Source organism: Cebus imitator, unplaced genomic scaffold (assembly GCF_001604975.1).
Source record: "Cebus imitator isolate Cc_AM_T3 unplaced genomic scaffold, Cebus_imitator-1.0 Scaffold21, whole genome shotgun sequence".
Taxonomy (NCBI): domain Eukaryota; kingdom Metazoa; phylum Chordata; class Mammalia; order Primates; family Cebidae; genus Cebus; species Cebus imitator.
The window spans coordinates 8,149,362-8,164,060 of NW_016107336.1; the positions used below are offsets into that span (position 1 = coordinate 8,149,362).

Sequence of the window (14,699 nt, forward strand, 5' to 3'; positions counted from 1 at the left end):
GAATTACAAGCGTGTGCCACCACACCCAGCTAATTTTTTGTATTTTTAGTAGAAATGGGGTTTTTCCGTTTTGGTCAGGCTAGTCTTGAACTCCGGATTTCAGGTGATCTACCTGCCTCGGCCTCCCACGGTGCTGGGATGACAGGCGTGAGCCGCCATGCCCGGCCCTCCACCCTGCTCTTCTGCTCTGCCCTCCTCTCTCCTCTCATGGCCCATCCAGCCTCCAGGGCTCCACCTCCCCTCCATGTCCCAACTGCTAAACCCCTCTCAACGCCTCACATTCAAACTCCGCAGGAGACAGGGCCTGATGGGTCCCTGTAGGAGCTCCCACTCTTATTAGGCAAAGTTCCCCTATAAGGCCACTCCAAACCCTACTGGCCAGCCCACTGCTGGGCGGCCCTTGGCTCACGGGCCACCCTGATGCAAGACATTTCCAGCGGATATAAGGCAGCTGATTGGTGATTCTCAGAAGGACCTGAGAGTTTGACTGACTTACAGAACCTAATAAGCTTTTTAAAAATTCACTGGAAAAGGATTTTAAAGGCTATTGGAGAAGAGTTTCACGGACACCTGATGCCTTTGCCTGCCTGTCTTAGCTCGGACTTCGTAACAAAACACCGTAGCCAGGTGGCTTAAACAACAGAAATGTATCTTCTCATAGCTCTAAGTCCGGGCAGTACAAGCTCAAGGCGCTGATCGGTTTGGTTCCTGTGGGGGCTCTCTTCCGAGCGTGCGGAAGGCTACCTTCTCGTTGCACCCTCACTCCGAGGAGAGAACGCCAGCAGACTCTGGTGTCTTTTTTATAAGGGCACCAATCCCGACTCAGGCCTCCACCCTCACGGTCTCACCTAAGTCTAATTACTGCCCACAGGCCCCATCCCCAAATGTCATATTGAGCATTAAGACTTCAACTTATAAATGCTGGGGGGACACAAACATTCAGTCCATAACACTGCCTCATATTCACTCCCCTTTCTGAGACTTGCACCCTGATTTTCCTTTGTGGGACCACGCCTTCCTCGCTCAGTTCCTATGGTTTTACTGGGCGGAACCTACCCCACCCCCAGCTTCAGGGGTAGAAATTGACCTGGCCACCAAAAATGTTGCACTCCTCTGGCTATAATTGGTTGATAGCTGGGTGAGGAAAATCGCTGGAACGTGGGAGGTGGAGATTGCAGTGAGCCAAGATCGCACCACCTGCGCTCCAGCCCGGGCAACAGATGCGACCCTGTCTCTAATAATAATAATAATTGGTTGAAAAACGGAACCATAACCCATAGTTGGACCAGTGAGAGACAGTGCCTATTACGGACTGAACTTTGTCCTCCCTGCACCAAATACATATGGTGCAGCCCCACCCCCCAGTGTGACTGTATTTGGAGACAGACCCTTTGGGGAGATAATTATGGTTAAAAGAGGTCACAAGAATGGGGCCATACTCCAGTAGGGCTGGTGTCTCTTTAGGAAGAGACATCAGAGATCTCTCTCCTCCGTCCGTGCACACAGAGAAAAGGCCATGTGTGGACACAGCAAGAAGGCAGCCACCTGAAGTCACGAAGAGAGGCCTCACGCAGCCAACCACGATGGCACCTCTAGTCTCCAGAACGGTGGGAAGCGAATTCCTACTGACAAGCCACCCAGTACGTGATACTTTGCTATGGCAACCCAGGCAGACTGAGGCCGTACCAGAACCAGCGGAAAGACAGGCTGTTATAACGAAGGTGGGATTGTTGTGTAAGCCTGAGCTGTCAGAGCTCATGAGAGGGCCTGTCTGACAAATAAGCCAACATAGAGGAGAGTAAAGCTGGAACATGGAGGTCCCGACTGTTTCTGAAGCACCTGGATCCAGCCATGCCTGAAGTGGGCATAGACACACCTCTGCATATCACAGTAACTGAAGCCAATGAATTATTTTGTTTTGCTTTTTATTGGTTCGTGTGTTTTTGAGACAAGGTCTCACTCTGTTGCCCAGGCTGGAGTGCAGTGGCATGATTATGGCTCACCATAGCTTTGAACTCCTGGGCTCAAGTGATCGTCCCACCTCAATTTCTTGAGTAGCTCAGACTACAGGTGTGCACACCACCATGCCAGGCTAAGTTTTTAATTTTTTTTTTTTTTTAAACGGAGTTTCGCTCTTGTTACCCAGGCTGGAGTGCAATGGCGCGATCTCGGCTCACCACAACCTCCGCCTCCTGGGTTCAGGCAATTCCCCTGCCTCAGCCTCCTGAGTAGCTGGGATTACAGGCACGTACCACCATGCCCAGCTAATTTTTTGTAGTTTTAGCAGAGACGGGGTTTCACCATGTTGACCAGGATGGTCTCGATCTCTTGACCTCGTGATGCACCCACCTCGGCCTCCCAAAGTGCTGGGATTGCAGGCTTGAGCCACCGCGCCCATCCAGTTTTTAATTTTTTGTAGAGATGGAGGTCTCACTATGTTGCCCAGGCTGCTCACAAAATCCTGGCCTCAAATGATCCTCCTGCCTTCCAAAGTATTGGGATTACATGTAGGGAGAAAATCCCACAAGTGCCGTGGCAAGGGTCCGAAGCCTCAGCCTCTTCCCATGCATATATTGATTTAGAAAAGAATTAGAAATGTAGGGACATAGTTACTCACTTATAATCATAAAGATAGATACTCAGTATAACCTTTATTAATGACTATCGGGTTATGAAGCATGGAACTGAGGTGACATTGTGAACTAAGTGATCCTAAGGCAAGCTGCTCTAAGCCCTCTGTCACGCCGCATAAGGGCTGCTGGAGGGCGCCTCGGCTGGGAGTCAGCCCAGCGCTGAGAAAGCGCCTGCTGTTTAGCCAGCTAGGGAAGGAGACGTCCAAAATGACCGAGACGTCTCCTTCCTGGGGGAGTTAGGAGAAAACTCCGCTTCTCCAAGCTCTTGTGACAAGGCCTGACGGCTGCCAGGAAGACCTGCAGACATCCGGGGCTGAACTGTCTCTATGTGACGCTGGGCTTCGGTGGTCACGTTCCATGTCCACTCTCATGCACTGCTTCTGCACCTGGTTTCTCTTTTTCTTAAAAGATTAGAATAATAGTAACAATTTCAGTGTCCTTGACATTTCTGACAAATATGCAAAGAGCGCTGACGCATTGGGTTTTCTGCTCGCCTCGGCTACTCGCAAGTCCCAGGCCCCCTGTCTTCAAGACATGTGACTTACCTGACCCTATCACTGACCACCATTGCCTCACCCTACCTGCCCTTCCCCCTGCTGTGTACTCAATAAAAGTCAGAGTGTCCCAGCTCTTGGAGCCACTGCAGGTCTCTGTGCTTGGGTTGGCAGTGGACCCCCAGGCCCAAACTCTCTTTTCTCTGTGTCTGTGTCTTTTATTTCTACAGTTTCTTGTCTCTGCACCAGCAGTGAGGGGCTCATAGAACCCAATAGGGCTGGACCCTGTAATTATAAGGCATGAGCCACTGTGCCCAACCTATTTTGTTTTTTTTGGTTTATTGTTTTTAGAGACAGGGTCTTGCTATGTTGCCCAGGCTGGCCTAGATCTTCAGGGCTCAAGAAATCTTCCTACTTCAGCCTCCTGAAAAGCTGGGACTACAGGCATGCGCCACGGCTCCCAGCTTGAATGAATTCTTTTTAATTTTAATTTCTGTCACCAAAAACACTGTGACTGATACAGAGTCAACTACAATTTTACTACTTTTTTCATTATATCTGATCAGATATAACATCATAAACACACTGGTGAAGAAGAGTTATAATCAGAGTACCACTTTTTTTTTTTTTTTTTTTTTTTTTTTTTTTGGTGCCGTGACTCGGATCAGAGTACCACTCTAATTGAAGCTTTGAAATTGCCAATAAGCCACCTGCAATCCCTTGGTGCAGAGAAAAGGAGAAGAACTTGGACATCTTGATTTCTTACCAGATATTCAGAGGTCATCCACCTGGCTGGCTCCCTCTTAGAGTGTGACATCATTTTTTTTTTTTTTTTTGAGATGGAGTTTTGCTTTTGTTGCCCAGGCTGGAGTACAAATGCACGACCTCTGCTAACCCGAAACCTCCGCCAGGTTCAAGTGATTCTCCTGCCTCAGCCTCCTGAGTAGCTGGGATTACAAGCATGTACCACCAGGCCTGGCTAATTTTGTATTTTTAGTAGAGACAGCATTTTTCCATGTTGGTCAAGCTGGTCTCGAACTCCTGACCTCAGGTGATCCACCCACCTTGGCCTCCCAAAGTGCTTATAGGCAAGAGCCACTGCCCACGGCCAGAGTGTGGCGTCTTTACAGTGGACTGTGGGCTGGGCGCAGTGGTTCATGCCTGTAATCCCAGCACTTTGGGAGGCCAAGGCAGGTGGATCACCTGAGGTCGGGAGTTCTAGACCAGCCTGACCAACATGGTAAAACCTCGTCTCTACTAAAAATACAAAATTAGCTGGGCATGGTGGCGCATGCCTGTAATCCCAGCTACTCAGGAGGCTGAGGCAGGAGAATCACCTGAACCCGGGAGGTGGACGTCGTGGTGATCCAAGATCACACCACTACACTCCAGCCTGGACAACAAAAGTGAAAAACTCTGCCTCAAAAAAAAAAAAAAAAATGGGCCATGAAGCCTTTTGCCTAAGACCTTGCAAATGTCTCCCCAGGGGTAGCTATTCACACCTAGCAGACAACACACTAGTGTGGACATCTCAGTGCACTTGGCAAAGCCGATCTCTGAAGCCTCCTGTACATCGGGCCAGCCATGGCGCTTGCACTGGCAAGGATCTTGCTCCAGCTCTTCAGTGATCACAATAAAGTGATTAACACGGAGTAGCCAGTACAATGATTATTTCCTATCGGAGGTGGGCGGTGCCTTAGGCAACACCAGGCAGAAAAGCCCAGCACTGTCTCAGCCATTTCTGAGCAGACTCAGAAAGTGATCCTGGTTCTCCAACTTGAGCATGCATCAGAATTGCAGATAGTGGTGGTGAAGGGGGTGGAGAGTGAGGGTGGGGTTGGGAAGACTTGTCAAGACACGCACTGCTGAGCCCTACCCCTAGAGTTTCTGATTCAGCAGGTCCGAGTGGGGCCCGAGAAGCTGCATTCCTCACAAGTTCTCAGGTGCTGCTGGTGCTGCTGGTCTGGGGACTATACATTGAAAATCACTGTTAGAAGATTGCTGAATTGGATAAAGACCCCTCAAAGGAGAAATTATCCAGCACGTGGTTTTTCTACTCCCCTGAAGCCCTCGGCTCAGCAAAGATGCCCTGCCATCTCCACTGTGGGTTCTGAAGCCTTGGACAAGTACGGGAGTGAAATGTACATCTATGTAAAAAAATGATACACAATACTAACTTCATGCCTGTGGGCATAGAGCCAGAGATGTCACAGCATGCCTGCATCTCTATCACATTGTCACAGCAGTCCCTAGATACAACGATTCCTGTATTACAGAGAAAGAAATGGAGGTACCAGGCAGCCATCACTGTTGTCTACAAAGTCACACGTGGAAGGCAATTTATTTTTGGTTATGAGAATTGTCAAATGCACATAAAGGTGGAATTAATAAATCCCCAAATGCCTCAACTGTAGTGGAGTCTGGCAATGACAGTGGTTCTCAAATTTGAGGGTGCATCAGAATCACCTGAGAGGCTTGCCAAAACAGAGACTGCATGGGTATCATCCACACACAAGAATGACTAAGATGACAAGACAGCACTGGCAGGGAATCAACTCACAAAGGTAGTTTTATATTTCGTTCTGCTTTGTTCTTGAGGCAGGGTCTTGCTCTGTCACCGAGGCTGGAGTAGAGTATTGTGATCACAACTCGCCGCAGCCTCAACCTCCTGGGCTCAATCGATCCTCCCACCTGAGCCTCCTGAGTAGCTGGGACTACAGGCATGTGCCACCATGCCTAGTTAATTTTTGTATTTTTTTGTTGAGATGGGGTTTTGCATGTTGCCACACTGTGTCAAACTCCTGAACATGACTTTGGTATTACAGACATGAGCCATGGCACCCAGCCAGATTTTTTGATGTTATCTCTAAATGAGTAAATCTAAATATTGCAGCAGGGACACTGCTCAAAAGGCAGATTGATAATATACCTCGTTCTGGCAGTCCTGTTTGGGCCTGTCTTCATATTTATGTTTTTTTCTTTAAGACACAGGGTCTTACTCTGTCACCCACACAAGAGTGCAGTGACAGGATCATAGCTCACTGCAGCCTGGAACTCCTGTCCTCCAGCAAGCCTCCTCCCTCAACTTCCCAAAGTGCTGGGATTACAGGCTGGAGCCACCACGCCTGGCCTCTTCACTTTAAAAACCACCCAGAAGGGATACAAAATAGAATGTCACTTTGACAGCTTTTTTTTTTTTTTTTTTAATTGAGACAAGGTCTTGCTTGGTGGCCCAGACTGGAGTGCGATGCCGATGCCGTGGTGACGGCTCACTGCAGCCTCAACCTCCCGGGCTCAGAGGCTCCTCCCACCTCAGCCTCCCAAACAAGCATGTGCCACTGCATGCTGCTAATTTATTTTTTGTAGAAATGGGGTCTGGCCATGTTGCCCAGGCTGACAGCTTCTAATAGAAGCAAACATATGCTCCTCTTGTGAGCAGTAAGTTCATTTGCAGATATTTATCCCAGAGAAATGAGAGTTTGTATTCTTAACTTGTACCAGAATAGACACTATAGCCAGGAAAGAAATGAGGGAAGAGGAAGGAGGGAGGGAGGGGGAAGGAGGGAGAGAGGGAGAGGAAGGAAGAAGGGAGGGAGGGAGGGAGGGAGGGAGGAAGGAAGGAAGAATGGAAGTTCATTTCATCAACCGGGTAAACTTTTTAAAAATATGGTATCTGCACAGTGGAGTACTACTCAGCAATAAAAGGGAAGGAACTGATATGAACTACTTGAATTCCCAACAGGATGGATCTTCTAGTGTGTTATGTTGAATGACAATATTCTGTATTACTTCAAGTTTATGAAGTCCAAGAACAGGCTAAACGAACCTCCAGCGACAGAAAGCAGAATCCACTGCAGGGGCTGGCTGAGGCTGGGTGGGGAGGGGTGTTGGGGATGGGGACAGGGAAGGAGGGGAGGTCAGGATGGCCCCCCTACGGAGCTTACTGGGGGTGACGGGCATGTTCTATTTGCTGATCAGGGCAACGGTTACACAGGTGTACACATACATAAAAATTAGTGGAGCTGAACACGGAAGGTCTGGGCATCGCACCGTGTGTAAGTTAAACTTCAGTAAAGTGCTCTCAGCACACATCCGCAGCCGCACCCACACAAAATCCCAGGAGGCTCAGTACCAGCTGCAGTCCGGGCCTTGCCCACTTCGGGGAGGCCACGACCCAGGGCATCCGGTTTCCTCTCGCTCCAGTCCAACTTCCGCGCATCTACGCGGCCGGGACTGCCGCTACCTTTCTGGAAAGCGCCGGCCTCGGGTCCCGGATCCCGCCCGCCACAGGCGTCCCCGGCTGCGGGGCAGGGACCGGGCGCCCCGCCCTCACCAGCGCCCGCCCCCGCCCGCCCCCGGCCCGCCCTCCGCATCTGGCCCCTGGGCCGCGATCCCGGGAGGCGGCCAGCGAGCTGGGGTCGCGCGATGTCGCACGGAGCCGGGCTCGTCCGCACCACGTGCAGCAGCAGCGGCGGCGCGCTCGGACCCGGGGCCGGTGCGGCCCAGCCCGGCGCGAGCCCCCTGGAGGGGCTGCTGGACCCCGGCTACCCCCGCACCCACGCGGCCCTGCTGAAAGTGGCGCAGATGGTAAGAGAGCGCGGGGCGCGGGGCGGAGGTCCCACGGGGCGTCCCGGGAAAGCAGGGACCGGGTCCGGCCGGAGCCCCGGGAGCGTCGCGCAGCGGGCGGGGAGCCGCGTGGCTGAGTTCGCGGCGGGGCTTCCTCCGGGAAAGTTGCTGCCTCAGCCCCCCGCGCTGGAGCTCGGTCTCCCGCTGACGCCGGGCGCCGGGATCGCCAGTTTCTCCGGCCACCCCCCGCCCCGCGGGGCCTGACCCGCCTACCGACCGAAACCACGGGCAAAAGTTCCTTTTCGTCTTTCTTCCTCTTCTCTGGGCCGCGCCGCTTCGAACCCGAGCCGGGGGTGGAAGAGTCGCCCAGGCGGCGGCGCTGAGGCAGCGAAACCCGACCTCCTCCCCGTCCACGGCCTCCTCTTTCCTCCGAGCCCAGCGCGGCACGGCATCCCTGCTCTGTGCGCAGTTTCGCTTGAGGGAGGTCAGGGGGTCTCACGTTCCAAGGTGGGAAAAAGAACCGGGGCCCTCGAGCCGGCCGTCCTGGTCCCCTGCGCTCTCAAGTTCCAAGGGCAGGTGGTCAGCTGGGAGAGGCCTGATCTCAGGGGCTGGTTCTCACGTGGGGGAGCCAGTCGGCCGTGGAGCCAGGCAGGATGAATGTCTGGACTTGGGTTGTGGCTAGCTCAGCACCAGGGCCTGCCTGCTACCAAGGCAGACGTTGCCTGGCCGATTCTCTTGCTCACTCTTTTCTCCCCTCCCGTTTTTCCCTTCTTTAAAAGTGTGTAATCTGAAACACCTTTTCCGTTTGTATGATGTGTTTTGGAACTGGGTTGGGCCGTTTGTGAGTCTCCACTTGTAATGTTTGCACCGAGAATGGTAGGGAGGGGAGCGGGAGGTTTCAAAAAGGGGCGTGGGGAAAGGAACGTAGGGCCGGCGCAAGGTCAGACCCTGAAGGTGGACCGGCCCAGGGGTTGGACACAGGGTCTCAGACGTCTGTGCATCTATGGCACTGCTATTCCACACACACTGGGTGTGCATAAGGTGGCCCTCATGTCCTGCTTGGGCCAGACCTCAAGAGAAGGGGGCGCTGAGTTCCTGCCTCCCTAAGAACCTTGTCTCGATGAAGCAAAAATTAGGGATAGAGGCATTTTAGCATCGTACCAAAAAATCTGGTGCTGAGCATTGTTGGGTTTGAGCAGGGCATTTTTTGGCCCAAGCTAAGAGATTTGATCAGCCAAAGAGAAGAGACCAACCCATCTCACCATGCGCTGGGGTGAGGCAGGCCCTACCTGAGCACGGGAAGAAATGACTTTGGTAGACAGAGAATGGGATCTGAAGCCTCCATCTTGGCCTATGAGTTTGCTGGACAAAGATATTATGGGATGAAAAGTCTCCTTGTTGGTTTGTGAGTTTGGTACACAAACATAACAGACATGAAACCTGGGCAACATAGGGAGACCTCTTCGTTTAAAAAAAATGGTGTGGTGGTGTGGGCCTGTAGGCCCAGCTGCTTGGGAGGATTCATTGAGCGGAGGAGGTCAGTGAACTGATTGAGCCACTGCACTACAGCCTGTGTGGCAGGGGGAGATCCTGTCTCTAAAACAAAAACACACCAAAAAAGAACGGTAATGGAGATGAGAAGACTTCATGTGGTCCATGAGTTTGATGAATAAAGATATTGGGAGATGAAAAATCTCCACCTCAGTTTTTTGTTTGTTTTTTTGTTTTGAGACGGAGTCTTGTTCTGTCGCCCAGGCTGAAGTGCAGTGGTGCAATCTCGGTTCACTGCAATCTCTGCCTCCCGGGTTCAAGTGATTCTCCTGCCTCAGCCTCCCGAGTAGCTGGGATTACAGGCATAAGCCACCATGCCTGGCTAATTTTTTGTATTTTTGGTAGAGATGGGGTTTCATCATGTTGGCCAGGCTGGTCTTGAACTCCTGACCTCAGGTGATCCGCCCGCCTCGGCCTCCCAAAGTGCTAGGATTACAAGCGTGAGCCACTGCACCTGGCCTCCAACTCATTTTCAGCTCCTCAGCTAGCCTCTGGCCTATGGCCCTTGTGCCAATTTGCAATTCACAAGAGTGGGGCCTGTTGTTCCGAAAAAGAGAACAAAGACTTGAAGAATTTCTTTATCGCTGCTTCTCTGTGTGCCCCTCTTACAACCTTGCCGGGAGTCTCACACCTTCCCTGGAGGCGTCTCCATCACTGCTGCAGCCTTGTTTGATCAGACCCTCTGGGGCAAAGCTGCCCTTGCCGGCTGGCCGTATTAGAGAAAATAGTTAGGGCTATCTACTGGGCCTCTTGTCTAACGCCTCCCGGTTTTCCCCCTCCTCTCTTCTCAAGCTCTGCTTGGGCATTTGAGGTTCATCTGTCTTCTTTGCTGGAAAATGCTTGCTTAGCCAAGTTTTAACATTAGGAAAGGGCAGAAGCAGCTAAATGAATGCCACCCATTGGGCTCTCTTTCTATGGGTCTCTCATTTTGACCATTGATGTCTCATTGCATACTGAACAGGCTGACCCTTTTGTCTTCAGCTTCTCATGAAATGTTTTCATTATGATCTGATCAATAGATCTGCCAACATGTCGTCTTAAGAAATCATGAGACAGGCTGTTCCACTGGAGAATGACTTCCCTTGTCTTGGGCCTTGTATTTTTTTGATACAGAAAGGGTTTCGCTATGTTGCCCAGGCTGGTCTTGAACTCAGGGGTTCAAGGGATCTGTCCACCTTGGCCTCCCCAAGTGCTGGGATTACAGGTGTGAGCCACTGCACCTGCATGAGATTTTTTTCAATAGTGACATTTTTGAGACCTATTATTGTTTTTGATCATGTTCTAGTACTTATATACTATATACCATGTATGTGTAATCTCACTGCATGTTTCTAGGAAACCAGTGAAGTCACATGTTTCATAGGTAAGGAAACAGGCTAAAGAGGTAAAGAGACACTAAAGTCACACAGCTCTTAACAGTAGTGGCAGAACTGATCCAGGCCTAGAGGCCTCATCTCCAGAACGCATAACTCTGGCAGAGTTGCTGCTTGTTAATAGTTCTAGGGAAATCAAAGCCACAGTGAGATAACACTTCACACCCACGGAGATGACAATAAAAAGGACAGAAAATGACAAGTGGTGCAGATAAGGCGGATGTGAAGAAATTGGAACGCTGATACAGTGCTGAGAATGCAAAACGGTGCAGCCACTTTGGGAAACGGTGCAGTTTCTCAAAAGTTACCATGTGACCCAGCAATTCTACTCCCAGCTCTACCCGAGAAAAACGAAAACAGATGTCTGCATGAAGACTTACACATTCACGTGTTCATAATAGCATCATTCCTAATAGCCAGAAAGTGGAAACAACACAGCTGCCCATCAAGCGATCAATGTATGAACAGCAACTAAAACTGTATTCATACAACTGAATATTATTCAATCATAAAAAGGGAGAATGAGGCACTGATGCATGAAATAATATTGATAACCTTGAAAACACTAAGCTGTGAAAAAAAAAAGCCAATCACAAAAGCCCACATTATATGATTCCATATATATGAAACGTCCAGAATAGGCAAATGTATAGACACAAAAAGTAGATTAGTGGTTGCCTAGGTCAGGGAGCAGGGGTTGAAAGGAAGTGGGAAGTGACTGCTATCATAGGTATGGGGTTTCTTTTGGGGGTGATGAAAATGTTCAAAAATTGGTGACGACGCTGGGTGCAGTGGCTCATGCCTGTAATCCCAGCACTTTGGGAGGCCAAGGTGGGTGGATCACCTGAGGTCAGGAGCTCGAGACCAGCCTGACCAATATGGTGAAACCCCGTGTCTACTAAAAACTACAAAAATTAGCTGGGCGTGGTGGCGGGCGCCTGTAATCCCAGCTGCTGGGGAGGCTGAAGGAGGAGAGCTGCTTGAATCTGGGAAGCAGAGGTTGCCGTGAGCTGAGACTGCACCACCGTATTCTAACCTGGGTGACAGAGCGAGACTGTGAGACTCACATACACACACACACATTGGTGATGGTGATAGTTGCACAACTCTGAATATATTAAAAACCACTGAGTTTTATACTTTAAATGAGTGAACTGAATGGTATGTAATTATGTAAATAGATCTAGGGAGGAGTGTGAGGGGCAGGGTGCTCTGCGTGCACCACTGGGCGTGGGGAGGCCACAGCTACACTTCAGGAAATCCCCATGGCGTTCCCACTGCACCCACTCCTAGAAGAAGGGGTGTCCACTGCAGAGTCACAGAAGCAGGGCTGAAGGGCATCCCCTGAGTGCCTGAAGGGTCTGAGCTAAAAGGGATGCCCTGGGGTCTGAGGGCGCTAGATATCCTTGCTGCGGGAGTAAGGAGACCCCAGGACGGGGCTTGTGGCCCTACCAACACTCCCTTCTATTTCTTCATTCAACAGACCTTTATAACTGCCACACTCATCTCCATTTGTGCAGAAGCAGACGACTGTGACCAAGTTCTTGGCCCTCAAGAAATCTGTGGTTCAGCTTCTCATGGGAAGAGAGTCTTTACCAGACCCTAAGAGCTGGTTCTTGGATCTCGTGCAGGAAAAAATTTGGGCAAGTCGTATAGTGAAGTTAAGACAGTTTACCAGGACCAGGCACGGTGGCTCACACCTGTAATCCCAGCACTTTGGGAGGCCAAGGTGGGTGGATCATCTGAGGTCAGGAGTTCGAGACCATCCTGGCCAACATGGTGAAACCCTGTCTTTACTAAAAATACAAAAATTATCCAGCTGTGGTGGCACTCACCTGTAATCCCAGCTACTTGGGAGGCTGAGGCAGGAGCATCACTTGAACCCGGGAGGAGGAGGTTGCAGTGAGCCAAGATTGAGCCGAGGCACTCCAGCCTGGGCGACAGAGTGAGACTCTCTCTCAAAAAAAAAAAAAAGTTTCCTGGAGACCACTCAATTACAGAGTAGGGAGTCTGCAGAATGTAAGAGGAGGAACGTGCCCATTGCAAACACGGTGCTTGCTTTTACAGGTTATTAAAAATAGCGTACTTTGTTGCAAAAGCTTGTGGTCAGGTTGTCAGGCTATTCCTATCGTTACTTTCCTATGTGATCATTGATTTCAGCAAGAATTTATGAGTATATCATTATTTTTAAAACAGAACCTATTCTTAAACTAAGAATACTTTTTCTTCTTAAAGTACTGGGACATTTCCGTAAGTTCTGGGTCTTTATAGTTAATATTATTAACTCATTCCCTCAAGCATAAACATCTTGTGACCAGGATTGCCCAACCCCCTGGGAATGTAACCCCACAGGTTTGGCTTTCTCTGGCCAAATTTTATTCAAAATGGAGTCACTCTGGTTAGGATGCCTCTGACAAGCTGAGGGGATGAACAAGTACCAAAATTGGCTGCTGAGGACGGCAAAAGTTCTGATAGTTGCCCACCTTATGGAAGAGGGTTAGAGAGCAAAGGTGAGATGTAAATTGCATCCTGACAGATGAGTATAAGTTTGTCAGGTTGGGAGTAGCTCATTTACCCCTCTAGAGCCTTTATTCAGTATATGTTTAAGTTAGAGATAAGTGATATTTTAGGGGTGGGAAGGAAAAAGATGTAGCAAGAAGTAAGCTGGTATTGGAATAATTCTTAATCGTCCAACCCCAGACATTTAGAAATGGGTACCGTCTTAACCACTGAGCATCCCCTATGCTCTTAATCTTACGCTATGTGGAATAGAGGTATTAACAAAATAGACTCTTTTTGCCTGTGCAGAAAAACAGGCTGTGACATTTGCATAACTGTAACATGGACAGAAAATCAGAGTGTATTTCACAAGCGGCAATGATGGAAATCTAAATTTCTTCCAGGAGGTTCATTTATTTGTTTGGCAAATGTTTGTTGATCCCCTACTGTGATCAGCTAATTAGTAGGTCATCACTAGGAGGTGATCACTACCGTGTGCTAGGGCACTGTGGAAAGACAGATGAGCCCCTGTCTCTTTATACCCAAAGAGAGAAAATAAACATTAATCAAATGGTTGTGAGTATGTCATTACAAACCGGTTTGGAAATTATGAAGAACAAGTACTCAGTGGTATAGAGCATACACTAGGGGGTATGACCTTTTGTGGGTTATAAAGGGCATTTCTAAGGGACATCTGACTTGAGCATGAGGAAATTACATCACAAGCAGAAGAAAGATCATTGGCCGACGCAATGGCTCATGCTTACACCCAGCACTTTGGGAGGCTGAGGTGGGTGGATGGCTTGAGTCCAGGAGTTTGAGACCAGCCTGGGCAACATGGTGAAACCTGATATCTACAAAAATTAGATGGATGTGGTAGCATGTGCCTCTAGTCCCAGCTACTCAGGAGGCTGAGATGGGAGGATCGCTTGAGCTTGGGAGGTCTCGGCTGCAGTAAGCGGTGATCACCGCTGCACTCCATCCAGCCTGGGTGACAGAGCAAGACCCTGTCCTCCCATCCCCTCCAAAAAAGAAATAAAGAACATGGACCATGGCTCTTAGTGGAGGGAAGAGAACAGGGTGGGAGTATTGGGGATGAGACTGGAGGTATGTAGGGACCAGACCCAAGGGTCTGCCAAATCTTGAGGAAGGCATAGTCCTTAGAAAAATCAGCAAAGCACTGTATCAACTCACCATTGATGAGGTGATTCTCAACTAGGGGCTGTACCGCCCCCTAGGGGTTATTTTGGAATTTTGTGGAAACTATTTTTTTGGTCTTCACAGGGATTAGGGTTATATTACATACACATCTTATTCATTTCAGAATAGTAATGAGGACAATGCAAAATACTTTATATCCTAAAATGATATTTTGTCTGAAAGAAGATTGAAGGAACCTTCCCAGACCTGGTGCTAGGGTTCGTACACTAAGGTTTCTTGGCAGGAGAGTGGGTCCTAGTAGACCCTCTAAGAGAGCTGGGTGCAATTCCGGGCTTCACTTTGGGAACTCGAAGCTTAGGTGCCAAGTGGAAGTCATCGGCAGCGGGGGGGGGGGGGGGGTTGCGTATTAGTCTGTTCTCACA

At 49.7% G+C, this 14,699-nt stretch overlaps 1 protein-coding gene across 5 annotated transcripts in view; it reads left to right on the plus strand.

The window, feature by feature from the left end:
• Positions 1-7,333: 7,333 nt before the first annotated feature.
• CMTM7 (CKLF like MARVEL transmembrane domain containing 7) overlaps positions 7,334-14,699 on the plus strand; it is a 61,788-nt gene continuing 54,422 nt past the window's right edge. For 4 of the 5 annotated variants that reach the window (XM_017521684.2, XM_037736031.1, XM_037736030.1 and 1 more), the window contains exon 1: positions 7,345-7,714. In XM_017521684.2, the coding sequence (XP_017377173.1) occupies positions 7,553-7,714 (162 nt within the window). In that variant the 5' untranslated portion in view covers positions 7,345-7,552. Of the gene's footprint in view, positions 7,715-14,699 lie in introns of all 5 variants that reach the window. The other variant, XM_017521683.2, reaches the window with a different exon arrangement.